General features: G+C 40.8%; 1 protein-coding gene and 1 long non-coding RNA gene across 4 annotated transcripts in view; one reads left to right on the top strand and one right to left on the bottom strand.

Moving 5' to 3' along the window:
* The window catches only part of LOC124086498 (ATP-dependent RNA helicase DDX19B), a 30,569-nt gene extending 9,507 nt beyond the window's left edge, over positions 1-21,062 (top strand). For 2 of the 3 annotated variants that reach the window (XM_046434774.2, XM_046434773.2), the window contains exons 2-12: positions 4,249-4,297; positions 5,209-5,262; positions 6,455-6,590; positions 6,919-7,011; positions 11,001-11,103; positions 11,909-12,023; positions 14,063-14,240; positions 14,562-14,799; positions 15,529-15,691; positions 16,158-16,349; positions 16,789-21,062. In XM_046434774.2, the coding sequence (XP_046290730.1) occupies positions 4,249-4,297; positions 5,209-5,262; positions 6,455-6,590; positions 6,919-7,011; positions 11,001-11,103; positions 11,909-12,023; positions 14,063-14,240; positions 14,562-14,799; positions 15,529-15,691; positions 16,158-16,349; positions 16,789-16,850 (1,383 nt within the window). In that variant the 3' untranslated portion in view covers positions 16,851-21,062. The remainder of the gene's footprint in view (positions 1-4,248; positions 4,298-5,208; positions 5,263-6,454; positions 6,591-6,918; positions 7,012-11,000; positions 11,104-11,908; positions 12,024-14,062; positions 14,241-14,561; positions 14,800-15,528; positions 15,692-16,157; positions 16,350-16,788) is intronic. The other variant, XM_058576041.1, reaches the window with a different exon arrangement.
* Positions 15,203-26,023, bottom strand: LOC124086501 (uncharacterized). The gene is made up of 3 exons (XR_006849817.2): positions 25,940-26,023; positions 18,055-18,193; positions 15,203-17,226 (listed from the first exon to the last, which is right to left on the bottom strand). It is a non-coding gene; the product is annotated as an uncharacterized LOC124086501 (long non-coding RNA).
* Positions 26,024-26,035: the final 12 nt, after the last annotated feature.

Here is a 26,035-nt window from a genome sequence, read left to right as displayed (position 1 = left end):
CACATAGGTGGGCTTTTTTGTTGTTGTTTTGTTTTTTGGTACTGGGAATTGAATTCAGGGGTACTTGGCCACTGAGCCATATTCCCAGGCCTATTTTGTATTTTATTTAGAGATAGGGTCTCATCGATTTGCTTAGTGCCTCGCAATTGCTGAACTTGTGATCCTCCTGTCTTAGTCTCCCGAGCTGCTGGGATTACAGGTGTGTTCCACTGTGCCTGGCTCACAGAATTTTTTTTGAAGGAATCTGTTTTTTTGTCCATATTGTATAGATCAGTTAGTTGAATCATGGGTAAGATTTGATATTTAACCATGCAAAAAAAACAGGTCAATTATAATAAGTCACAGTATTCAAAAGCTGAACAAATAAGATGCCTGTTACCCTCCTCTGTCTTTTGGAACTCCCACTGAGGCTGCTCCCAGGAGTTGCATGCATGTGACTGCAACGCATACAGAGCAACATTAATTATTCCACCTGTATTTTATTTTTAAATTTTTATTTATTTTATTTTTTTTTTACCTGTTTGAGATTTTATTAGCAGGACCATAGTGGCCAGTCGCAGAAGAGAAGGGGGTTGAGAGAGAGAGAGAGAAGAGAGGGAGAGAGAGAGGAAGAGAGGGGGAGAGGAAGAGAGGTAAAGTAAGAGAGAGGGAGAGTAAGAGAGTGAGCACGAACAGGGTGTTGATATTTATGGGCTTAACACAGGATGAGGAGGAGCAAGGTGAGTGGGCTGTTACTTCTTCATTGGCCGAGAGTTCACGCCACTTCAGGGATTGGAGGTGCACCATTCAAAGTTCTAGCCTTTCACAGGGATTGGAGGTGATGGTTTACTCGCCATTCAGTGTGTCATAGATCTCAGCTCCTGGAAGAGAAGCGCTCCGGGCGCCATCTTTACCAACATTCCTCCCTTTTTTGCTTTGGTTTGGGGGCGTCCTCCTCGATCTGGCTACTTCCTGCTGAGTAGGGGTGTCATTTAGAGGGAGGGAGGGAGGGAGGGTGGTCAGTTGTTTGGAGAAGGGCCAGGAGGCCCCATATCCATGCACTAAAGGCATGGATTTCCTCCAAGGAGAAGTCCATGAACATGCCCTACAACAATCTGCAGGCTGGTGGTGGATGTCAGGCAGGTGATCAGAGGAGTGGACTACTACAGGAACTGTTGCACTCAGAGTTTGGGAATGGGATTCCACCTTGAGTGACGGGGATCCCCATCCTGGGTTTCAGCACCAATGTAAGGAACGGTGGAAAAGCTCCGTACACTCAACAAGCCAAAACAACCGTTTACCTGTCCAAGATTTCATTAGCAGGACCATAGTAGCCAGTTGCAGAAGAGAAGGGGGGGGAGAGAGAGAGAGAGAGAGAGGAGAGGGAGAGGGAGAGGGAGGGAGGGAGAGAGGGGGAGAGGAAGAGAGGTGTAAAGTAAGAGAGAGAGGGAGAGTAAGAGTAAGAGAACACCTGTATTTTTAAATATCCATCAAGCTTCATTTCATACTCACTGTAGATAAGAGAATATTAGATTCTATTTACAATTTCTCCTCTTTGTTCCATTGGAGATCTCTTTGTTAATCTATTTATTTATTTATTGAAAGAGAAAATTTTTTAATAGTTTTCGGCGGACACAACTTTGTTTGTATGTGGTGCTGAGGATCGAACCCGGGCCACACGCATGCCAGGCGAGCGCGCTACCGCTTGAGCCACATCCCCAGCCCCTCTTTGTCAATTTAGAGGGTGAAGGGTTTCAAAACCTGCTAAGGCTTTCTAAGTCTTCTACTTCACAATTTTGCCCAAGGTAACCCCTGTTCAATACAGGTCATGTACTACTTAAATGTCTCTTCTTATGCCTCAAGAATTGTTTCTAAAGTACTTTTGAATAAAATGAAGTGTAACTATATAATGTCCAATTAGTCAGATATCTTAAAAACTAAAATATTAAAGGCAGTGAAAAAAAAAGTGGCTATTATAAAAGTAGGGATGGGGCTGGGGTTGTGGCTCAAGCAGTAGCACGCTCGCCTGGCATGCGTGCGGCCCGGGTTCGATCCTCAGCACCACATACAAACAAAGATGTTGTGTCCTCTGAAAATAAATAAAAGTAGGGCTTTGGGCAATTTGGAAAAGGTGGGTGGTTTGTTTTGCCTTTTGACTAGTTCCTGGGTTTCAAAATGATTTTGGTCCAAATAAATAGAGCAAAGAAGGGTATCTGAACTAATCGTGCTTTCAACCTAAGTGCTAGCATTCAGTTTGCTGCCATTACAGCAGGTCTATTTAGGCTTCAAGACCCTTAGAGCCTACCCAGGGCTGAGTAGTCTTTCTCCATTCTGTAGGAATCTGCAGTGTGTATCAGAATTCTAATACATTGTAATAAAAGACATCTGTTGGTGTCCTTTACATTTGAAGTGGCAACTTTTTCTACACATTTTACCCTGTTAACTTCAATTTGAACAATATATCAACAAAGAATGATTCTTCTATCATTGAATGTCCTTTTATGATTGAATTAAAATGCTTTATAGTAATGGATATTTCTGACTCACTTATACTTCGTCAACTTGTTTATACCTCAGCCCTGCCATTTAGTTAGGTAATAGTTATCACCCTAGAAATGACTACTACTAGCCTTTCTCTTGTAAATACTGCCAATCTGTGTATCTGCCTGTCTCTCTGAAAAGTTGAGTACCAGACTTAAGCTGGTAGAATGTAGGTAGTGCTTTAGCAGACTGAAAAATATTGGGCACCTACTACATATCATGTACTGTGCTGGTGATTCCATTGTTATTGTCTGTTAGTTTGTTTTCCTTCATAGTTAAGGATTAGAAGTGAGCCTCTTCCATTGTCATCTAAATACCTATTCAACAAAGTTTTTATTTTCATTTCTATCTCCCCACCTTCCTTCCTTTTCCCCTTGGTCCCTTGGAAAAGACAGAAATGAACCTCAGGACATAAAGAACTTGATTGTGATTTAAGAAATAACCGTATCATTGTAGTGATTTTTATATTCTTATCTTTTACTAAATGATATCTTAGATGCCACTTAATATTTTATTAGTGTACCTGTTATGTACTAGATCCAAATTTTGAAATATTTTGTCATTAAGGTATTTACATTCTACTAGGGATGGTAATCCTACCAGGTTATCCCTAAATTTCCCTGTTTTTTTTTTTTTTTTGTTTGTTTGTTTTTACAGTGCTGGGGACCCAGGGCACATGTGCTAACATTGAGTTACATCCTTAACCCTTTATTTTTGAGACTAGGGTCTCACTGAGTGGCCTATACTGGCTTTAAATTTGTACTCTTCCTGCCTCAGCCTCCTGAATAACTGGGATTATAGGTATATACCGCCATATCTTGCTAAATTTGCAATTTTTTAATAAAAGTCTTAGTAATTCTTTCATTGAAATGTTTCTGTGTTATGCCTGGTGTCTTTGTATTCCACTTCAGCCTAGTGGGTATTCCAATTATACAGTATGCCGCCGTGCTTCAGTCTGTTCCAGTTAAAATGTCAGACACCCAGTACAATGAGGCTTTGATATGAGGCTGCTATCAGTGGCTGTAGTGCTGTGGCTAGAACATATCCTGCAGCATGCATAGTCTTATCCACAGATGCTTTGCCTTGTAGTCCTTCCTGTTCTCTTCTAATTTCTCTTTAGATTTGTTGGGTAGAACATGAGAGTGTGTGTATGCCTATAATCCCACAACTCAGGAAACTGAGGCAGAAGGATTGCAAGTTTGAGGCTAGCCTCAGCAACTTACTGAGACTCTGTATCAAAATAAAAAAGATCAAAAAAAAAAAAAAAAAAAAGGCTGGGGATGTAGCTCAGTAGTAAAGCATTCTTGGGATCAATCCCCAGTACTCTCCCTGCAAAAATGAAGAAGAAAAAGAAGAAGAAGAAAAGAATGTGAGAGAATGACAATTCTAATGATATTCCTCTGAGAAAATCTTTGTAATCGGGGCATTAAGCAAACTCACAAATTAAATTCTTTAAAAATTGTAATTGGAAACTATTGATTTTACTCCTGTGTAACCTTTATTTTTTTCTATTACTGTATTTATGGGAAATTTTGTTTATTCTTATTCAAACATTAAGTAAAATGAACCCAGCAGAACAGCCTGCTGAATCCTTCCCAATGAGTACACCTAGTGAGAAGGTCTTGGGAGTGGCTTTTTCTCCCCACCTTCATGAGGGAGGCTCTGTTGATTCAAAATCTTTTAAGTGATTTTCCTGACACTTTCCCCTCCCCCATATTCTTCATTTAGTTGAGCAACTTGCATCTTAAGGAAGAGAAAATCAAACCAGATGTCAATGGTGAGTAATTAAAAGCTAGTTTGAAAACAAATGTCATTTCCTTTAGTATTTTTATTTTGGCATAATAATTATTTGGAAAAAATTATATTTGTTCTGGACAGGGGGCTAGCAGATATTGTCATTCTTTTGATTTGAGAATCAATGAATTAGATCATAGAATCAAAGTATGTTTAAGAATGAGTATATTATTATTATTATTATTTTTTAACTGTTCCTCAATTTGGGATGAGGTGGATAAAGTATGAGCAATCTGAAAGTTCATCTATTGTAATTATTCTGGACTTAGATCTATCAGTAATCTAAGTGGAGATGGGTAGAGGGCTTAGCTCAGTGGTAGAGTGCTTGCCTGGTATGGCTTGCATTGCCTGGGTTTGAATTCCCAGCACTGTCACAAAAAAAAAAACAAGACCCGAAAAGCAGGGAGGGTGCAATGTAATATTTACCTCACTGTGAATCTTTTTCTGTATATTTTTACATAGGTACAAATTGTTTGACTATTTCTGTTCTATTAATAAATTTGTATGCATAGATCTTTAGTAACATTTTTTTTCACAAGCTGACAGAATATCATGTACACAGATATTCTTTTGTTGAACATTGGGTGTTTTCTGATCATAGCTATTGTAATAGTATCTTTCTATACTATTTCAGCATTATTGATGCTATGAGGGAAATAGCATTATTTTTTGAGATATAGGGTAAGTGAACCTGGAAGGAGAGAGAACTGAATATAAGCAGCAGTCTCTTAATACTTTATTTGGGGATAATAAAATGTTTTTAGTAGTGGCTTTGTTCTCATTTATCTTTTTGCTCTCAGGACTTTACTTTTCTAGTATCCTAGAATTTGAATTGTCTTGGCTATTGGATTTGGGATGTGACTTTAAATGACAGCCACTTTGTGTTTGATAAAGGTGCTGTTGTCAAGACCAATGCTAATGCAGAGAAGACAGATGAAGAAGAGAAAGGTGATGTAGCCTTAAAGCTCTATAAGTGAAATTCTATATTCCAAGAAAATGTGTTGTTATGAGGCTTCATTTTTATACCCAACTTGGCTTGACTTTAAAAGGGGTCCCAGTGCTAGTTTAAGTTCAACTTAAATAGTTAATAGGTGAAGGAATTCTAATGATTACTTTTTAGAGAAAGTTTACATTGAACAACTAATAAACTTAAGCAGCAGCCGGAAATATTCCCTTAATGATTATCTTATACAGGGTATTATAAAAAGAATTTTAAATTGTATCCCCATTGTTTAATAAAATAACTTAATTATATTTTGGTACAGGTGACAAGATGTGAACAACTTATGCCACATAAAAATTGAGACTTTGTTAGTTCCTTTTGTTGTTGTTGTGATGGATCTGTTAAGCTAATTTTTAAGTTTATATTGAATGCACATGAGAAGTAAATATTTGGAAGAACAGATAACCCCCCCAAAAAGGATTGTTAGAATAGAGTTCTAAAACTGGGTGCCATGACACTTGCCTGTAATCCCAGCAAGTTGGAAGGCTGAGGCAGGAGGATTGTGAGTTCAAAGCCAGCCTCAGCTACTTAAAAACCCTGTCTCAAATTAAAACATAAAAAGGGCTAGGAGCCGGTCATGGTGGTACATGCCTGTAATCCTAGCAGCTGGGGAGGCTGAGGCAGGAGGATTGTGATTCATAGTCAGCCTCAGCAATTTTTTGAGGTCCTAAGCAATTCAGCAAGACCTTGTCTCTAAATAAAATATAAAAAAGGGCTTGGGATGTGGCTCAGTGGTTAAGTGCCCCTGAGTTTAATCCTTGGTACTAAAATAAGTGGGGGTGGGGGGCTTGGGATGTGGCTTAGTGGTAAAGTGCCCCTGGATTAAATCCCCAGTATCACTGAAGAATATGAGGCCCCAAGAGGCAATGTAGGTATTATAGCCTTTCTTTTTGATAAAGTAAGATGGGCTAGGATGTGGCTCAGTGGTAGAACACTTGCCTAGCATGCAGAAGGCCCTTTGTTCAATCCCTAGCACTTCCTAAATAAATAAATAGAACTATTTTAATTATATTTATAAATCAAAACTATGATGTACCCTAAATTAGAAAGCCCAGTACAAACATATTATTGAATTTAAATGGACTCATTCTGGATTTCATGGACTTTAAAAAATCTTTGATCTTTTTTCCCTGACAGAGGATAGAGCTGCCCAGTCTTTACTCAACAAGCTGATCCGAAGCAACCTTGTGGATAACACTAACCAAGTGGAAGTCCTACAGCGAGATCCGAACTCCCCACTCTACTCAGTGAAGTCTTTTGAAGAGCTTCGACTGTGAGTACTTGTTTACTTTCGACTGTATTTTGTTTACTTCTTTTGCACTTAGGTAGAGATCCTAGACCTGTTGTACATATTTTTTCATACAGAAGAATATTTTTAGCTAACACAAGTCAATAATCAGATTTATCTGCTTTGGTTATTAAGGAATATTTCCAGTTAATCTGTAAAAGCTTTAGCTGCACTGTCACATTGTGTTCAACTCAATTATTGTTGTTTAAAAACTATGTGTTAACAGTGAAAAAGAGAAGAAAAATCTACCAAGTATTTTGCTGTGTTCCTCAGTCAGAGACTATATGACTGTTACCTTCAATGGTTTTTCTAGGAAACCACAGCTTCTCCAAGGAGTCTATGCCATGGGTTTCAACCGTCCATCCAAAATCCAAGAGAATGCATTGCCTTTGATGCTTGCTGAACCGTATGTATACTGATACAATTCTATTCCATTTTTAACGTTCTAGTTTCAAAAACTTATTTTAAAAACTTATACTAATAATATATACTCCTTGTAGAAAAGCTAGAAAACAATGAGGAAAAAAGAAATTATCTGTAATCTCTCTCCCCTTGCATTATTGATATTATGGAGTAGAGACTTCTAGACTTTTTTTCTATGTAAATTGTTAAATGTAGTTTTTTAAAAAAGTGGAACCATATGTAACATTTTATATGCTATGTTTTTTAACTTAATTGAATGATTATCTTTTTTAAAAAATATTTTTTAAAGTTGTAAATGGACACAATACCTTTATTTTTTAAAATTTATTTTTATGTGGTGCTGAGGAGCAAACCCAGTGCCTCAAGCATGCTAGGCAAGCAGTCTGCCCCTGAGCCACAACTCCAGCCCCAAAAGATCATCTTTCTTTCTTTCTTTTTTTAAAGAGAGAGAGAGAGAGAGCACGCATTTTTTATTTTTATTTTTTTTTGTGGTGCTGGGGATTGAACCCAGGGCCTTGTGCATGAAAGGTAAGCACTCTACCAACTGAGCTATGTCCCCAGCCCGAGCACGCATTTTTTTTTTTTAATATTTATTTTTTAGTTTTCGGCGGACACAACGTCTTTGTTTGTATGTGGTGCTGAGGATCGAACCGGGCCGCACACATGCCAGGCGAGCGCGCTACCGCTTGAACCACATCCCCAGCCCTCTTTCTTTCTTTTTTTTTTTAATATATATATATATATATATTTTTTTTTTTTTTAAATATTTTTTTTTTAGTTACACATGGGCACAATATCTTTATTTTGTTTATATATTTTTATGTGTGGTGCTGAGGATTGAACCAGGGTCCCACATGTGAGAAGCGAGCGCTCTACTGCTGAGCCACATCCCCAGCCCCCAAATGATCATCTTTCTATGTTAGTAAATATATTTATATCATTCATAGATACCGTGATTTCATTATATGGAGATATATAATTGTATCAACTATACTAGGCAAAAAACAAACAGAGAGCCAGGCGTGATGGAACACACTGTAATCCCAGCTATTAGAGAGATTGAAGCAAGAGGATCTAAAGTTCCAGACCAGCCTCAGCAATTTAGCAAGACCCTATCTCAAAAAAAATGGATGGAGATGTAGTATTCCTGGGTTCCATCTGTAGAATCAGGAAAAGAAACCAGGTTTCTACACCCGAATAGTATAATTACTAAGGTTATTTTCTTTCTTTCTTTCTTTCTTTTTATTCTAATTAGTTATGCACTAAGGTTATTTTCTGTTGCAGTGTTTTTCCACTTTCATAGGCATTTGAATCTCATGGCAATTTATTAAAAAGCACATTTTGATTTTAGTAGGTCTGAGGTTGGGACAAGGATTCAATATTTCTAATAAACTTTCAGGTAATGCTAATACAGGATATATTAGATCCCTTTTTATATTTTATTTTTGTGGTGGTACCTAAGGATCAAATCCAAAGTCTTGCTTGGATTTGAGGCCAAGCGCTCTACCACTGAGCTACATTTCCAGCCTTCACATCACTTTTTTTTTTTTTTGATACTGGGGATTGAACTCAGGAGCATTTGGCCCACTGAGCCACATCACCAGCCCTATTTTGTATTTTATTTAGAGACAAGCTGCTAAGGCTGGCTTTGAACTCAAGATTCTATCTCAACCTTCCAAGCCACTGGGATTACAGGCGAGTACCACTGTACCCAGCCCAGATCACATTTTTAACAAGGCTCTAGGGCATGAAGACCCTTTTATAAAGAAATTGATTCCTATGGCCAGGAGTGGTGGCATGCACCTGTAATTGCAGTGATTCAGAAGGCTGAGGAGGGAGGATTGCAAGTTCAAAGCCAGCCTCAGCAACTTAGTGAGACCTGTCTCATAATAAAAATTTTAAAAAGGACTGAGGTTGCAGCTCAGTTAGAGCTCTTGCCTGGCATGCATAAGGCCTTGAGTTAAATCGTCCCCAGTACCCCAACATATATTAAGAGGTGGTAAATTATAAATATAAATTAATGCTACCGAATTTAAAAGTGGTTAAAATGACAATTTATCTAGTATATATTTTAACTAAAGTTAAAAAACAATAATATATGCGTGCGGCCCGGGTTCGATCCTCAGCAGCACATACAAAGATGTTGTGTCCGCCAAAAACTAAAAAATAAATATTAAAAAATTCTCTCTCTCTCTCTCTCAAAAAATTAAAAAAAAAACCAAAAAACAATAATATAGCTGGGCACAGTGGCACATGCTTGTAATCTCAGCAATTTGAGAGACTGAAGAAGGAGGATAATAAGTTCAAAGCCAGCCTCAGCAACTTAACAAGGCCCTAAGCACACCTCAGTGAGACCCTGTCTCAAAAAAATTAAATTAAATTAAATGTAAAAAAATTAAAAGGTGGGGGCTGGGCATGTGGCTCAAGCGGTAGCGCGCTCGCCTGGCATGCGTGCAGCCCGGGTTCGATCCTCAGCACCACATACAAACAAAGATGTTGTGTCCGCCGAAAACTAAAAAATAAATATTAAAAAAGGTGGCTCAGTGGTTAAGTGCCCCTGGGTTTAATCCTTGGTATAAAAAGACAAACAAACAATAATATACCAGAACTACTGAATTGTACATTTTAAATGGGAAAATTGTATGGTATATGGATCATCTCAGTAAAGCTGTTTTAAAAGGTGACAAGTGCTCTGGAGGAAAATAACTCAAGGAAATTGAGACATAAGGACCTGTTTGCGGTTTTTACCCTCAGAATTTGTTATGACAGTTTTCAGTCACACAGCAACATTGAAAGGATTTTAATGTGAATACCTTTATACCGTCTATCTAGATCCTACCATAAACATTTTACTATGCTTTTTCACATATCCACCCATGGAGTACATCTTTTTTGTCATTATTTTTTGCTTGTTTTTGTTTCGGAGGGGGTCAATTTTTGGTTTTGATAGCCAGTGATTTTTTAATTTTTTAAAAATATCTTTATTTTTATGTGGTGCTGAGGATTGAACCCAGTGCCTCACATGTGCAAGGCAGGCACTCTACCACTAGCCCCCACTAGTGATTTTTTTTAAAAGTATGAGTCAGCATATATCCCTTCTGTGCTCAAAATCCTTCTGATTGCTTCGCCTTTCATTCAGAGTGTGAGACCTGCTCTGGTTCCCTGTTACCTCTCAGCTAACATCTCCTACTCTGTCCCTTATTCTAATCCATCAGTGTCCCAATACTGCTCTGACAAGATGCCAGCTACACTCCCATCTTAGAGCTTCTGGCACTGGCTATATTCTACCTGGGACAGTTGTCCCAGACAACAACATGCCAATTCTCTCCTCTCTTTCATGTCTTTGCTCAGATATCATCTACTTGAGGTCCTACCCTAACCACTTGATAAAAGTTGAATCTACTTTGAAATGCTTTTTAAAAAACCAGATATATGCTTCCAGTGGCAGGATCTGGAAATGAGGTGGCGTGAGCCATATATAGCACCTTGAAGGTGGCAAAAAGAACCCCCTGAAGCAACCCAAGAAGGTGGGTCAAAGAGCTACATGAGGAAGATGAGCTTTCAAGTAGAAACAAAAAGAGGAGCAGAAGAAACTTGACCCCAGGCAACTTATCAAGACCCCATCACAAAATAAAAAAATAAAAAGGGCTGGGGATGCAGTGCAGTGGTAGAGTGTCCCTGGGTTCAATCCCCAGTACTGGGGGCGGGGAGGGGGGAAGGAATGAAGTAAAGAATCATTGGCTGCTGAATTGAGAATAGATAAAAGATGTAGAGTGTTTCAAATTCAGTCATAAAGTCTTTTCTCTAGAGTGCTTTGTAGTTGTGAAACTGGCATATATAACTGTAACAGAATCCAAGGTCTCCTATAAATGAAATTTAAATATCAATTTTTTTAAGCTTTATTCTTTGTTTTTATTAACTAAAAATGTATCTTGACATATAAGCTCCTAAATGGTTTGTTTTCTTGTGCAGCCCACAGAACTTAATTGCCCAGTCTCAGTCTGGTACTGGTAAAACAGCTGCTTTTGTGTTGGCTATGCTCAGCCAAATAGAACCTGCAAACAAATATCCCCAGGTAAGGACTTGGTGAATTTGGATGTTCTTCTAATGCATAGCTAAAAGGGGAATTCCATTTGATGGATTAAAAGTCAAACTATGCTACTTTTTTTGGGGGGTTGGGATTGAACCCAGGGACTCATCTGTGCTAGGCAAAGTACTCTACCACTGAACTATATCACCTGCTGATATTACCATTATTTGCATAAACTAGAACTCAAGCACAAACATTATGGTTGATCTTTCAGTGGTAACAAAAATCCATGGTTTGAAAGTTCTGGGATATTCTGTTAGACTTCATTCTTGCAGAAAAAAAAAATCTCATCTGCTAGAAAGTTCTAACAAATTTTGTGGGGAGAGGGTCCTGGGGTTAACCTAAGAGTGTTTTACCACTGAGCTACATCCCCCATCCTTTTTATTATTTTAAGACAGTGTCTCACTAAGTTGCTTAGGGCCTTGCTAAGTTGCTGAGGCTGGCCTTGAAATTGCAATCTTGTCTCTTCTTCCCAAGTTGCTGGGATTTCTGAGAACTTATTGAGTAAGTTAAAAAGAGGCTAATGTTTGATTGCAATTTCAGATCCTTACTCATAAATGGATTCTTGTAGTCAATAGCTGTTTTCAAGTGTCATTACTCAGCCAGAATTCTGATTCCAAAGAATTTTAGCTTATGACTGTACCTTAAAGAATCAAAGGGTATACAGTTTAACTTACATATTATTTCCTTCAGCCTCACCTGGGGGAATGACCAGTTTTTAATGGGAATTCCCTTGATAAAAGAGATTTTCTCTTGATCTTCCATTCTACACTCTTTCCTACTCTTTCAGTGTCTGTGCCTCTCCCCCACATATGAGCTCGCCCTTCAAACAGGAAAAGTGATTGAACAAATGGGCAAATTTTACCCTGAATTGAAGCTAGCTTATGCTGTTCGAGGCAATAAATGTGAGTATGAGTATGTGATCCTGAGTTGTTAACCTAATGAATTATTTTCATTTTGAAAAGTTTTGAAACACACCCAGTAGTTAAAATAATGTAATAAACACATGTATGCTATCTGTCTAGATTAAAAAACTTAACATTCTGCCATATTTCCTTTATTTGTATATGTGTGCCTGCATTTTTGTTGAACCATTTGAAAGTAAGTTGCAGATATTGAGATATTGTACTTTTCATATGGACATTTTTGCATACCCATGATGTCCTTATCACAACCAAGAAAACTAATAAATTCCCTGGGATAATTAATATCCATTTTTCACTCTTTCCCATTTATCCTAAAACTGTTTCTTTATGGTTTTTTTTTTTTTTTTTTTAACAAAATTAAGTCAGTGTTTATGTGTTGCAGTTTCGTTGTTGTATGTCTTTGATTCTTTCAATGTGTAATTGTCCCTATACCTTCCCCCTCAATTACATTTGACCTGTTAGGTTGATCAGTGCATTTGCTTATAAAATGTTTCACATTCTGGATTTTTTAAATTTCCTGATTTCTTTCTCATGTTATTAGAAGCACAAAAATCTAAAATATTCATGGCAATTGACTATGGGGGCTTGTTGTTATTCTTTTCTGTATATTCATCCTTTTTTATTCACTTATTTACAACTAATGATATTTTATTTTTTTATACTGGGATTGAATCCATGAGTGTACTGGGGATTTAACCCAATAGAGCTTTATCCCTGAGATATATCCCCAGTCTTTTTTGTTTATTTTGAGACAAGGTCTTGCCAAGTTACTGAGGGTCTCGCTAAGTTGCTAAAGCTGGCCTCAAAGTTTTGATCCTCCTGCTTTAGCCCCCACAAATACTCAGGATTATAGGTGTATACCATTGTACCCAACAAGGTTATAATTCTTAAAAAACTAAAAGGTGAATCTTGAACTCGCTTCTAATTCAAAATGAAGAACCAAATTCTTCTCAACCACAGGGATGAGAAGTACACCGTAATCTGTCATGCCAAGTTAGGGAAGTATACTTTCTCAGAAAGAGTGTTTGTGTGTCTTTCAGAAGATAAAACTCTGTATAATAAACCCTATTTACTGACTTAGGCAGGAGAAACATAAAAGCAACTGACTTATTTGAAGTAGATGTCCAGATAGCTGACAAGGCAGAGTGCATAGAAAAGATAAGAACTTTCTTTGAAAGTTCAGTCTAATGAGGAAGCTCTGGCCTAGGAAAAAGATGTGTTTTTTTTGTCGCCCCCCCCCCCCCATATTTATTTATTTATTTATTTATTTATTTTTTAAGCGTAGTTGGACACGATGCCTTTATTTTATTTATTTTTATGTGGTGCGGAGGATCGAACCCAGGGCCTTGCACGTGCTAGGTGAGCACTCTACCGCTGAGCTACAACCCCAGCCGCAAGGAAAAAGATGTTGACAGAGTTAAAAAACAAAAGACATCAAATACTTGAAAGAGACTTGGATGATTCTAGAAAATGAATAGAATGTCATTGAAGGTCTGGGGATGAAGCTCAGGGTAGAGCACTTGCCTAATATATGTGAGGCCCTGGATTCAATCTCCAACACTGAAAAAACAAAAGAAAAAAGAAAAAAAAAATGCCACTGAAGATATTTTTATGTTATTATTATATCCTCCTTAGTATGTGTTTTTTTTGTTATGTTTCTCTATGTATCCATTAAATAATGTTGTGATATCCTAATTTTCCCTTGAAATATTAATGCAGAAGGGCACAGTGGCACATGCCTGTAATCCCACCTATCCAGGAGCTGAGTTGGAGGATCACAAGTGCAAGTCCACCCTGGGCAACTCAGGAAGATCCTATCTCAAATTTAAAAATTTTCAACATGACTGTGGAGATGCAGCTCAGTGGTAGAGTGCTTGTCTAAACTGTATAAGTTATTGGGTTCAGTCCTCAGTGCTGCAAAAGACATTAGAATTAAATTCAAAGAGTTTGAGGGTATATCAGAGAGGAGAGCTGGCTTTGCCTTTGAAATACCCACAGAAAACATCTCGTCTCCACAGTGGAAAGAGGTCAGAAGATCAGTGAGCAGATTGTCATTGGTACCCCAGGGACCGTCCTGGACTGGTGCTCCAAGCTCAGGTTCATTGACCCCAGAAGGATCAAGGTGTTTGTTCTGGATGAGGCTGACGTGATGATAGCCACCCAGGGCCACCAAGATCAGAGCATCCGTATCCAGAGGTAAGAACTGGAGTCAGGAAGGAAGTTCAGATGCCTCTTCTTGCTTCTACCCGTTCTTTGGTACTTGGAGCAGCATTTCTTTGATGGGCCATTTTCATGCCAGCACTGACCATCTCTCAGCCAGGGTTGAGAAAGGAGACATGGGACCCTAACCTACTCCTGTGCCACCCTGGGTCTGCTCTTCCTCTACCCTGGCCCTGGGATGCTCTGTACACCTTGCAGCCTGGGGCTATAGCCCATCCAAGCTGGGGAGGCTGTTTCTTCTCTACCTTCCAATGAAAATCTTGGGGTCATGTAAAGTGCATGGGCCTCACCTTGCAGGATGCTACCCAAGAACTGCCAGATGTTGCTTTTCTCTGCCACCTTTGAAGACTCTGTGTGGAAGTTTGCCCAGAAAGTGGTCCCAGACCCCAACATTATCAAACTGAAGCGTGAGGAGGAGACGTTGGACACCATCAAGCAGTATTATGTCCTGTGCAATAACAGAGATGAGAAGTTCCAGGCCTTGTGCAACTTGTATGGGGCCATCACCATCGCACAAGCCATGATCTTCTGCCATGTGAGTAGCACCTGCAGGGCTGCCCCGCCCCCTTCCCAGCCAGCTGCATCTCTGTGCTGAGGAGGACCTGGTTCACACTGTGAAATTGAAAAGGAAGGATATAACAATCACCTGTACCATCCCCCGACATAGTCTCCTCAGGTTCTTGAATTCTAAGGGGAAGACTTTGTGAACGGCTGAATCTTCTTTGATCCTACTTCTTAGAAGTTGTTTGAAAAAAAAACCAAATAAAATCCGATGAAATAACTTTAAACATTAAGGATATCGACTATTTAGAAATGAAGATCTTTGGCTCAATTCACACTCTCCCTGGATGAAAAAATAAAAGTGCCATGGTGCACACCTGTAATCCCAGCTAATTTAGAACCTGGGGCAGGAGAGGATCACAAATCACAGACCAGTCTGGGAAATTTATTTATTTGTTTATTTAAATTATAAAGGGCTGGGGACATAGCTCAGTGATAGAGCACTTTTCTAGCCAGTTGTGAGGCCCTGGGTTCAATTCCCAGTACACACAAAAAAATCATCCCCCCAAAATTATACAACTGACCAAATTGTTATATCACGGGCATGTAGGAATATATAACAATGAATCCCACTATTATGTTAGACTGCATCAATAAAAGTATGGAAAACAGAATCATACTGTTTCTGCTTACTCTCATCAGGGCTTCTGTGTTTTTAATGGCAGTAAGCCATTTCAGTTTAAACAATTATTTTTCCTTCCAGACCCGCAAAACAGCTAGTTGGTTGGCAGCAGAGCTCTCAAAAGAAGGCCACCAGGTGGCTCTGCTGAGTGGAGAAATGATGGTGGAGCAGAGGGCTGCTGTGATTGAGCGCTTCCGAGAGGGCAAAGAGAAGGTTCTGGTGACCACCAATGTGTGTGCTCGTGGTACGCAGAGACTGTCCTGGAATCCTAGGCTCAGGCACCCAGCCCTGTTAGCGAGAGAAGTCCTTATATCCAGGAGACTTGGATGGTCTCTAGGAGCCCTCTGGGGTTGGCGGGGATCCTTTTCAGGAGAGATGGGATTTCCCTTCGGGTGATGGGAATTTATAGAAGCCAACAGTCATGCCCAGGTACAAGGAGACACTCAAAACAGAGCCAGCTCTTCCCAGAGCATCTCCACTCTTGCGTGTGTAGCAAAGACTTGCTTTGTGGTTTCATGGTTTTAGTACCTGCAAGGTTCTGGTACGTACGCCAATATGTGTCCTCTCTTGTGCCTGCACCCCAGGACTTTGGACTGACTTGGTGTCAAATAGCTCAGAGGTGACCTGCTGCAGACTCTCCCTCCACCAGAGTGGGTGCATGGCTGACCATGTCTTTGGCCCTGACTCCTCTGTGTCCCTCCTTTGTGCAGGCATCGATGTTGAACAAGTTTCTGTCGTCATCAACTTCGATCTTCCTGTGGACAAGGACGGGAACCCAGACAACGAGACCTACCTGCACCGGATTGGGCGCACTGGCCGCTTTGGCAAGAGAGGCCTGGCCGTGAACATGGTTGACAGCAAGCACAGCATGAACATCCTGAACAGAATCCAGGAACATTTTAGTGAGTCCCCAGAGGGTCTCCTGCAGGCACCCCCTTTGTGGTGGATGTGGGGAAAGGGGAAGTTTTCCTGTGGCCCTGAGAGAGGCCTTTGTTCCTACACATGCTCCCTCCCTTCCCTTCTACCATTGGCTGGATGGGTGTTCTCAAGGAACAAACATAACGCTGGGGGCTTAGGGGCTCTAATGACGATTCCCCTGTGGCCAGGCTGAAGGGCCTGGGCTTTTGGATGTTGGTCAGAGCTCCCTGCTCAGGCTCTGGAAGCCTTTGGGGTTAAGAGGAAGGAGCATTGTAGTGGCCCAAAGAGCGGCCCATTCTTGGGCAGGGTCTTGTATCTTCCCTTTTCCTACCACACTATCCTTGTGGGTGACTTCAGCTGTGTCTCCATGGCAACCCCATTTTGATCTCTCTTCACATCTTTCTTCCCCCCCCCTCCCCTCAGATAAGAAGATAGAAAGATTGGACACAGACGATTTGGACGAGATTGAGAAAATAGCCAACTGAGAAGCTCTACCAGCCACTGGTGCCCGCCCTCGGGGCTGCCCCTGCCCAGGAGACGAGTGCTTTCATGGCACAGGCCTCAACTGTCACCACAAAGACAAAGGCATGAGGAGAGGAGCTACCTACCTCATTTTAAATTACGTTTGGACTTGACAAAAAATTTTGCAAATGATGAGGGATGGTAGAAAAATTATTTACACCACTGTGGAAGATTAGGCGTGAATACACAGAAATTTACCTTTTGGAAATTTCGTCAGTGTTTTGGCCAGCATTTTTCTCATCATTACCTAATCTAGATATTGTGGCTAAATCCAGGATCCCCTGCAGAGAAATCCCCGCCTGTTCTCTGGCTTGGAGTGTGGGGGCCAGCCTCCAGCATCTGTGGAAATGACACAATAGAAGTGAAGAGGGATTACAGAAGGAGAGGACGCCCACAGTAGATAGGAGTTATGCCTTGACATGGTATCTGGAGGCTGCCATGAGGCAGCAGAGGCGGCCTGTGAGCTGCTACTTTGGACTGACTTGGTGTCAAATAGCTTATCTGCATATTGCCAGCCCCTCTGTCCTGATGCCCACACTAGGAAGGTATTTGCTGTGATGGATAAAAATGCCAGCCTCTGGGCCTTTGTATGCAGGCTTGTGTCTCAGGACCATCACCAGCCCTTTTCAGCAGGTTTGATCTGTGTATGGTGTACATTGGATTATTGGTGGGTCCTTTGCTTGTGCTTGGGCAAGTCCTGTGGAGAAGTCATCGTGGAGAAATGGTGGTAGACGTAGCTTGCCACAAAATTTGGTTTCACTGGCACTTGCAGCATATTTTTTGTGTTGCCTTGTTCCTAGCCCAAGCAAATAAAAGGTGGTCTGGGATTTGGATTCTCAGTGAAAATTGTGGTTCAGGTTTCTAATGGCCAGCCTCAAGGCAGCTTCAGCAATAGTCACAAATCTTTTTTTGCCTCCAGATCCCAGAAGTTTTGTCAGATCTGGGGAATGATTACAGATATTTGGCATCTTGATTGTAAAGAGGTTCTGAACATCTGTGTTCCCAGGGCCTGGAATATACAAACAGGTGCAACCGAGGGACTAGATGGACTACAGCCATTCATCTATCCAAGGCACGAGTAACTGCCAAGGCCTATGCTCCATCCTTACTTGGCATCTATGCATAGGACAGTTAGAACAAAGAATAGAAATGGAAACTTTCTCACACCTGGCCAAGGTTCTTGGTACCCAGAGTGACAGAGCAGAGATGAGATGAAACTCAGGTGCAAGAGCAGTCTCAGACCCCCAACCAAAAGGAGTCCTCTTCAGCTCTTTGGCCTTGATATGGAATGTACTTTATCTAGGACCTGGAAGAGGAATTTTACAATTATTATTATTTTGTGTATGGTTCTGGGGATCAAACCCAAGGCCTATACATGCTAGGCAAGCGCTCAACCACTGAGCTATACCCTTGGCTGTGGTAGAAGACTTTTATATGATTAGAACCATTCTAATCCCAGATCATCTTTGAGGCATCTCTGTTTTAAGGCCAGGCTGTCACCTGGAAAGGGAATGGGCCCAATATCAGCCTCCCGGTGCTTTCCTTAATCTGACATTGTGGAAAAACTGTGACAGACTGTCAATTCTGACACATTCTCCTGTGGGTACTTGATGGTGTAGTTTTCTGTGTACTCCTGGTCAACGTTGACCCATCATAGGAGTCTCGTAAGAAGAAAAGAAATGTTATAGTCTCCTGAAGTTCTGTGGACCAACTTTGAAATAACTAAAAACAAGGACAATAAAGAAATATATAAACTGCTCACTAGGCTGCAGGCCGACTCCACTCCTCACAATAGGTATGACTCATCTACTATTGCAGTCCCAAATCTGAGAAGGAAAATGGGAAATGGTGTACTGCTGATTCTTCAATAGTAGGAGTAAATGAATTTCTGGTGGAAGTGTAGATCAATAGTTCTTAATTTGGGGTCTTAGACCTCTGAGAATTCACTGGATGGGTTTCATGGAGTCTATGAAATATATGCATTAGTTTGAGTTTAAATGCATTTTCTTGGGGAGACTCCCAAAGGATTATGCATCTTTTAAAAAGCCTAGACACCCCCTATTGTAGATGGTTCTGGAATGTCATCCCAGTGTCACTGTGGATCATATCGCTTCACAGTCCATATTCATTCCTGCCAGTGCCTGTCTCCAGGGCTCAGTGGTCCACAGCTGCTTCTGTGACCTAGTGCAGCCTGGAGACTTCAGTGATGTAAAAAATGTATTGAATTTAGTTAATTTTGGTCCCCAGGGATTCTTTTACTGGTTTTATTTATGGAATGATAAGCTGTACCCTAAAAGAGAGAAACTCAGGAAAGAAAATTTTGGTCCAGTAGAAAATACTGGATGTTCATTATCCATAAACAATGGATTTTATTAGGATTTTTTTTTGTGTCATTTATTGGCTGTGTTCTTATTGGCATAAGAACAAATCACTTGTTGATATATTCTTTATTGGTGTTAACTAAGATGTGTTCTCATTCATGAGTGTGCAAAGGAAACAGCATGTTTTTGGTTACTGTTATTAGTACTAAGCGAAGACTCACATGGTATTTCTTAAGCTAGTTATAGCCTGGTATTATGGGCTTGGAGATAGGTCTTCTCTTTGTCATTCCCATCTTGTTTCTTATTTAACATGTAGAATATTCCATATAAATATCAATGATGACCAGAAGGTAAGGATTTCTGAGGATAGAGAAAGTTTTGTAAAGAAATGGAGCTTGCATATGAGAGAAAAGCAAGATTCCAAGTGACAAGAAGAGTGCCCTAGGTAGGGGAAGGGAATATTAAGACTAACGCAGGATGGGGCTATAGCTCAGTGATAGAGCGCTTGCCTTGCAGGTGTGAGGCCCTGGGTTCAATCCTCAGGACCACATAAAAATAAACAAAGGTATTATGTCCATCAACTAAAAAAAAAAAAAAGACTAAAGCAAATTCACCAGGATGATGATAGAAGTACACTGGAGAGGCAGGGAGATGAGCAGCCTAGCTATGTGCGTAGAGAAAAGTCTCTTCAGATAGAAAATGAAGATTGATTCTTTAAACAGTGTCTTAGTCCTTTGTGCTGCTACACCAAAATACCTGACTGTAATTTATAAAGAACAGAAATGTATTTCTCACAGTTCTGGAGGCTGGAAAATCCAAGATCAAGGAGCCAGCAGGGCTGACTGACCTCTGATGAGGACTGCTCTCTTCCTCCAAGATGGTACCTTGTTGCTACTCTTGAGGGAAGGACACTGTGTCCTCACATGGTAGAAAGTATGGAAGGGCAAGCAAGTGTTCACTTTAGCCTTGAGCTCTTCTGTAAGGATGCTTTGACTCTCCCAAAGGTCACACCTACACACACCCCCTCTAATGGGATTGAACCCAGGGCACTTTACCACTCAGCTACATCTCCAGCCCTTTTTATTTTTTGAGACAGTCTTGCTAAATTGCAGAGGCTGACGTTAAATTTGGAATCTTCCGGCCTCTGTCTCCAGAGTGACTAGGATTACAGATGTGCACCACTGTCCCTCTCAAGGTCACAACTTCTTAATACTGTTGTATTTGGAAATTAAGTTTCAACCTGAATTTTGGAGAGGGCACCATCATTTAAACCATAGTAAATGGTGTTTGAACTTAGTGGTAAATTTCCATAGATTCTTAAATTATAAAAGGGAAATGATGAAATTTTTTTTGAGAAGAATTTGTCTAGCAGAAATACATAGGATATTGAATATATTGGAGGTAGAAAATGCTGACAGCTAAGCCAGATTTTATTGCATCTGTCCCATCATACCCCCAGTGCTGAGATGTCATTTGGCTGTGTGGAAAACAAAAGAAGGAATGCACTGGGGAAATTGAAGAAGAATGGTAGGCCTTAACACCTTGTTATTGCAAGAAGGATCTGTGGTTTGTAAAAAATTCACTGCAAAAAACAATCTGAAGAAACCCACAATGAGAGTGTGGAAAGAACAGATTGCATTAGAATTGAATCCCTGTCATGTATGATGCCAGGCCTTCCACCTTTATAAGAGGGCTGATCCTCCTTCACCACACCACTCAATGTGTGGTAGATTTCAGGGGCCCTCTTCAGGTTTCTCTTGGTCTTGGACACAGACACCAGGTGCTTGGGAACCCCTTGTAGTTTTTTACATGAATGTTTTTTTTTGCTTGAGAATAAATATTCCTTATTCTGTTGTCCGACTCCTATTGCCTATTGCAATAGCCTCCAAAAGTAACACAGGAGGTGAGTGCATTCTGAGGTGCTGATGCTAAGACCCTGCTTTCCTTATCCCAAATTTGAGGCAGAGCTTCCCAGAATAGCTTCAAACACCTACTGTGAAGTTGGAGACCAGTGAAGATTGTGGGTGTTTCTTGTTAAACTATTCTGGCATTAGTATTTAGCAGGGCAAGGGCCTATTTCATAGTTGTTCTAGTTGTGAAATGGGGGATAGGAGTAGTCTATGGGGAAAAGAATGTTAGATGAAGCCTGACAGTGGCTGGCTGGGAGGTCATTTGCTCAGTTGAGACACTCATTCCTTATGGCTCTATTGCCCAGGAGTATAACTTGCCAGGGTGGAAATCTCCTATAGGACTACTCTGATTTTGTAAGGTTTTTTTTGGGCGGGGGGAGGGGGAGTGTCTATAACTCCAGTTTTTGTATTTTTTTATTTTGAGATAGGGTCTTGCTAAGTTGCTGAGGCTGGCATCAAGCTTGTGATCCTCCTATCTCAGCCTCTAAAGTTGCTGGAACACAGGCTTGTGCCACCATGCCTGGCTCATTTTGGAGTCTTTACAACTGTTCTGTTCATTTATAAGTTTCCAATATCTGGGCACAGTGTGCACACCTGTAATCCCAGTGGCTTGGAAAGCTGAGGCAGGAGGATCATAAGTTCAAAGCCAGCCTCAGAAATTTAGTGAGGCCCTAAGTAAAATATAAAAAGGTGGTTGGTGGGGATGTTGCTCAGTGGTTAAGCACCCCTGGGTTCAATCCCTGGTACCAAAAAAAAAGTTTCCAGCATCCTTGGAATTCCCCAATTGGATAATAGTCAAATGGTTTTAGGTGCTTTAGCTTATTATATCTGAGCGCATACCTCCCCTTGCTTAAACAACCTGAAAGGATGACTCAGCCCTGGTTGGTTGTGTAGTCAACCTCTAGGTTTATTTATTTATTTGTTTCGGTACCAGGGATAGAACCTAGGGGTGCTTAACCATTAAGCTACATCCTTAGCTCTTTTAAAAATATTTTATTTAGAAACAGGGTTTCACTGAGTTACTTAGGGCTTCACTCATTTGTTGAGGCTGGCTTTGAACTTTCGATCCTCCTGCCTCAGCTTCCCTAGTCACTGAGATTACAGGTGCGCGTCACTGCACCCGGCAACCTCCAGGTTTATTGTTGCTCTCGTCTGTTTATTTTCCTCTCAGACACTAGTAGCTGCCAAATTTACATTGAAATTATACAGATAAACCAATGCTATTTGAATCCAGGTTTAACAGGAATGTCTCAATATTTAGGCATTGCTTTGTTAATTTGGGGGTGGGGGGTGGGGTGGGAGGTGATGTGGCTGGAACCCAGGCCCTGCACATGCTAGACAATTGCTCCACTACATCCAAGCCCTGTTAAATTCCAAAATTTTGGGAGAAATTAAATATTAATCTATTCAACTGATTTTATACTTTTTTTTTTTTTTTTTTTTTTAGGTCCTGGGGGTTGAACCCAGTGGTGCTCTACTACTGAGCCACATTCCCAGCCCTTTTTATTTTTGAGACAGGGTCACATTAAGTTGCTTAGGGCCTCACTAAGTTGCTGGAACCGGCCTTGAATTTGGGATCCTTCTACATCATCTTCCCAAATCACTGGGATTACAGGCATGAGGGAACAACTTCTAGAAGAGCTCTAATTCCTCTATGCAATAGATCTTTCTGATTAACCCCTGCCAACACACACACACACACACACACACACACACCACAATGACTATTTCACGACTTTCACACACCTGTGATTTCCAGCCCAATCAACTCTCTCAGCTGTGAGCAAATCCCCTATTCCAAGAAACTGGCCAATATGAGGAAATTCCCTCAACCTCCTACCAGACCTTTCTCCACATAGCAACCCCACTCCTGTTCTAATGGGATAATTATCCCTTTGTGTGTGTGTGTGCATAGTTGTTAATGGACCTTTATTTATTTGTGGTGCTGAGAATTGAACCCAGTGCTTCATGCATGCTTGGCAAGCATGCTACCACTAAGCCACAACCCCAGGCTCCATTATCCCTGTTCTTTTTTTTTTTTTTTTTTTAATTTTTTTTAGTTGTATTTGGACCCAATGTCTTTTTATTTTTTTTTTTTTTTTTTTTTTTTTTTTTTTAAAGCATGGTCCAAATACCAGGCTTCATCTTTATTTATTTATTTATTTTAGTTTTTAGGCAGACACAACATCTTTGTTTGTATGTGGTGCTGAGGATCGAACCCGGGCTGCACGCACACCAGGCGAGCGCGCTACCACTTGAGCCACATCCCCAGCCCTCTTTTTATTTTTATGTGGTGCTGAGGATCCAACCCAGTGCTTCACATGTGCTAGGCAAGCCTCTACCACTGAGCCCCAGCCCCCCATTCTTAATTTTTTTACCATCCCAACAGATTCCTTCTGGACTTTTTTTTTCTTTTCCTCCTGTACCAGGGATTGAACCCAGGGGCACTTTTTCCACCGAGTTAACATCCCCAGCCCTTTTGATTTTGAGACAAGGTTTTGCTAAATTGCCCAGGCTGGTCTTGAACTTGTGATCCTCCTGCTTCAGCCTTCAGCTTCACTGGGATAACAGACATACACCATGGCATCCAATCCTCTTTTGGCTGTTTAAGGCTCCATTGATTGTCCATATTTTCAACCTCTTCCTCCCTATTAGGTCCTCCTTGGTGCTATTTAATGTGCTGATACTTGATGACTAATATTGTATTGTCCCTCAATTCTCTATCCTAAGCCTTACATTTCTCCTTGAATAAGTCTAAGAGTTGTTTCTATGTGCTGAGGCACTCTCTTCATCCTTCTGCAGTTTGACTTCTGCCCCATGTCTCCCCTGAAATAGCTGCACCAAGAACACTGGCCAACTATAATCTAGTCCATAGTTGACTTCTCAGCACTGGACAATCCCTTGAACCACTCTTACGGTAACTAATGTGACACGCCCCATTTGCTGGCCTATCTTCTCTTAAGCATTTGTCAGGCTCCTTGGCAGACTCCTTTATAACACTCAATCACATCCCCAGCCTTTTCATTTTTAATTTTGAGACAGCATCTCACTACATTGCTGAGGCTGGCTTTGAACTTTCAAGCCTCCTGCCTCAGGCTCCCAAGCCTCTGGGATTGCAGGTGCACCACCATAGCTGGCTATCTCTTATATTTTACGTGTCCTTCTCAGTCTAGGTTTTTCACATTTGCCTCCCTAGGACCTGCATCCCCCAGTTTAATCAAATCTTGCAGTAGCAGCTCAGTTTTGGTCCAGGCTGTAAGGCTATATCTCCCTAGGTAAGAATTATTAAAATAAGTCACAGGCCAAGTGAAAGGTCAGAAGCTACTTTTTCAGATCATTTTCTTAGCCCTAGGATTCTAGCAGTACGCCAGCTCTAATTCCATGCTCCATATGGAAGTACTTTATTGCTGTTGCCCAAATTTCTTTTTTTTTTTCTTTTTGGTACTGGGGATTTAAGCTGGGGTTGCTTTACCACTGAGCCACATCCCCACCCTTTTTATTTTGAGACAGGGTCACACTAAGTTGCTTAGGGCCTTATTAAGTTGCTGAGGCTGTCTTTGAACTTGTGATCTTCCTGCCTCACCCTCTTGAGTCACTGGAATTACAGGTGTAATCTTTTCCTATTACGTTAGCAAGTCTTACTTAGCTTACCTCCACTGTATTTCTTGATTCCATCACCTCATCTTCACTTCCGTTGCTCAACATATGCCCTGTACTTCTAAGATATCAGAATAACTTCCCCACTGATCTCCTTTCCTCTACACATCATTGCTTCTACCACATTCTGTTCCTTGCAATCCAATATATCTTGCCAACCCTCAGATATAATTTGTCAGTATCCCTTGTAAAACATCCCCAAATCTACCAAATAAAACCTTTTTTCCCCCTTCAAGTTTTTCATTAAGATCCAAATAAGATCCTCTGCAATATTTTCTATACTGCCCCTACCCCAATCTACTAACCTAAGATGCAGCAAAAATAGGTTCTGATTCTTGTTCTGTAAGGGAGTCCAAAACTTCCGTGCATTTTCTCCTCCTAAAATACCTTTTTCCTTCACCTCTGTCAAATCTGATTAATATCCAGCTCACAAAAAACATACCTAATTTCTGATGTGTGTTGAGCAGGCCTTCACTGAAGAGAGTAACTTTCAGAGTACCTGACCATTTCAGTTTTTTTCCTGGCTAATGAAAAATGCATATTAGCCATATGGAAACCCTTGGTGCAAAGGCCCATATGGCTGAGTCCCAAACCCACTTGCAGCAGGCCCAGCGTGACGTTGAGCAGTTCATCAGAACAGTGGATTCAGGAGCCAGTTTTTGGTCCAGGCTGCTACTAAGCAAGTCGCTCTTTTCGGGGGAAGAGGGCGTGGGTACTGGAGATTGAACCCAAGGGTGCATAACCACTGAGCCACATCTCCAGCCCTTTTTATTTTTTATTTTGAGGCAGGGTCTTGCTAGGTTGCTTAGGGCCTCGCTAAGTTGCTAAGGCTGGCTTTGAACTTGCAATCCTCTAGCCTTACCTTCCTGAATCACTGGGATTACAGGCATGCACAACCACATCTGGTATCTTATAGTTTTATCTTTCTTTTCGCAGAGCTGGGGATGGAACCCAGGGCCTCGTGCATGACAGACATGTGCTCCACTGAGCCACCCCACAGTCAATATATTTTTCATGAGACTTTATATAAAGCTTTACAGTTCAGAAACTTATTTGAGTTGCGGCAGTTTTTAAAATAAATTTTGAGCTATTTCCGTGTGAAGTAAGGCAATAATGAAGGGAGGGCCGTTTTTCACTTTGTCGCGCTCAAGAATTTTAACGCACCTGAGAAAATCGAAACACCTGGGTCGGCTTACAGATGAAGGCCTGGCGCGGAAGGGTGACGCCTGCGGCCTCGAAGGAACTGACGTCAGTGAGTTC

Source organism: Marmota monax, unplaced genomic scaffold (assembly GCF_021218885.2).
Source record: "Marmota monax isolate L192 unplaced genomic scaffold, Marmota_monax_Labrador192_F-V1.1 WCK01_AAM20220418_F8-fsc00024, whole genome shotgun sequence".
Lineage (NCBI taxonomy): Eukaryota > Metazoa > Chordata > Mammalia > Rodentia > Sciuridae > Marmota > Marmota monax.
Note: the sequence above shows the minus strand (reverse complement) of the source record. Positions and strands in the feature narration are given on the sequence as shown.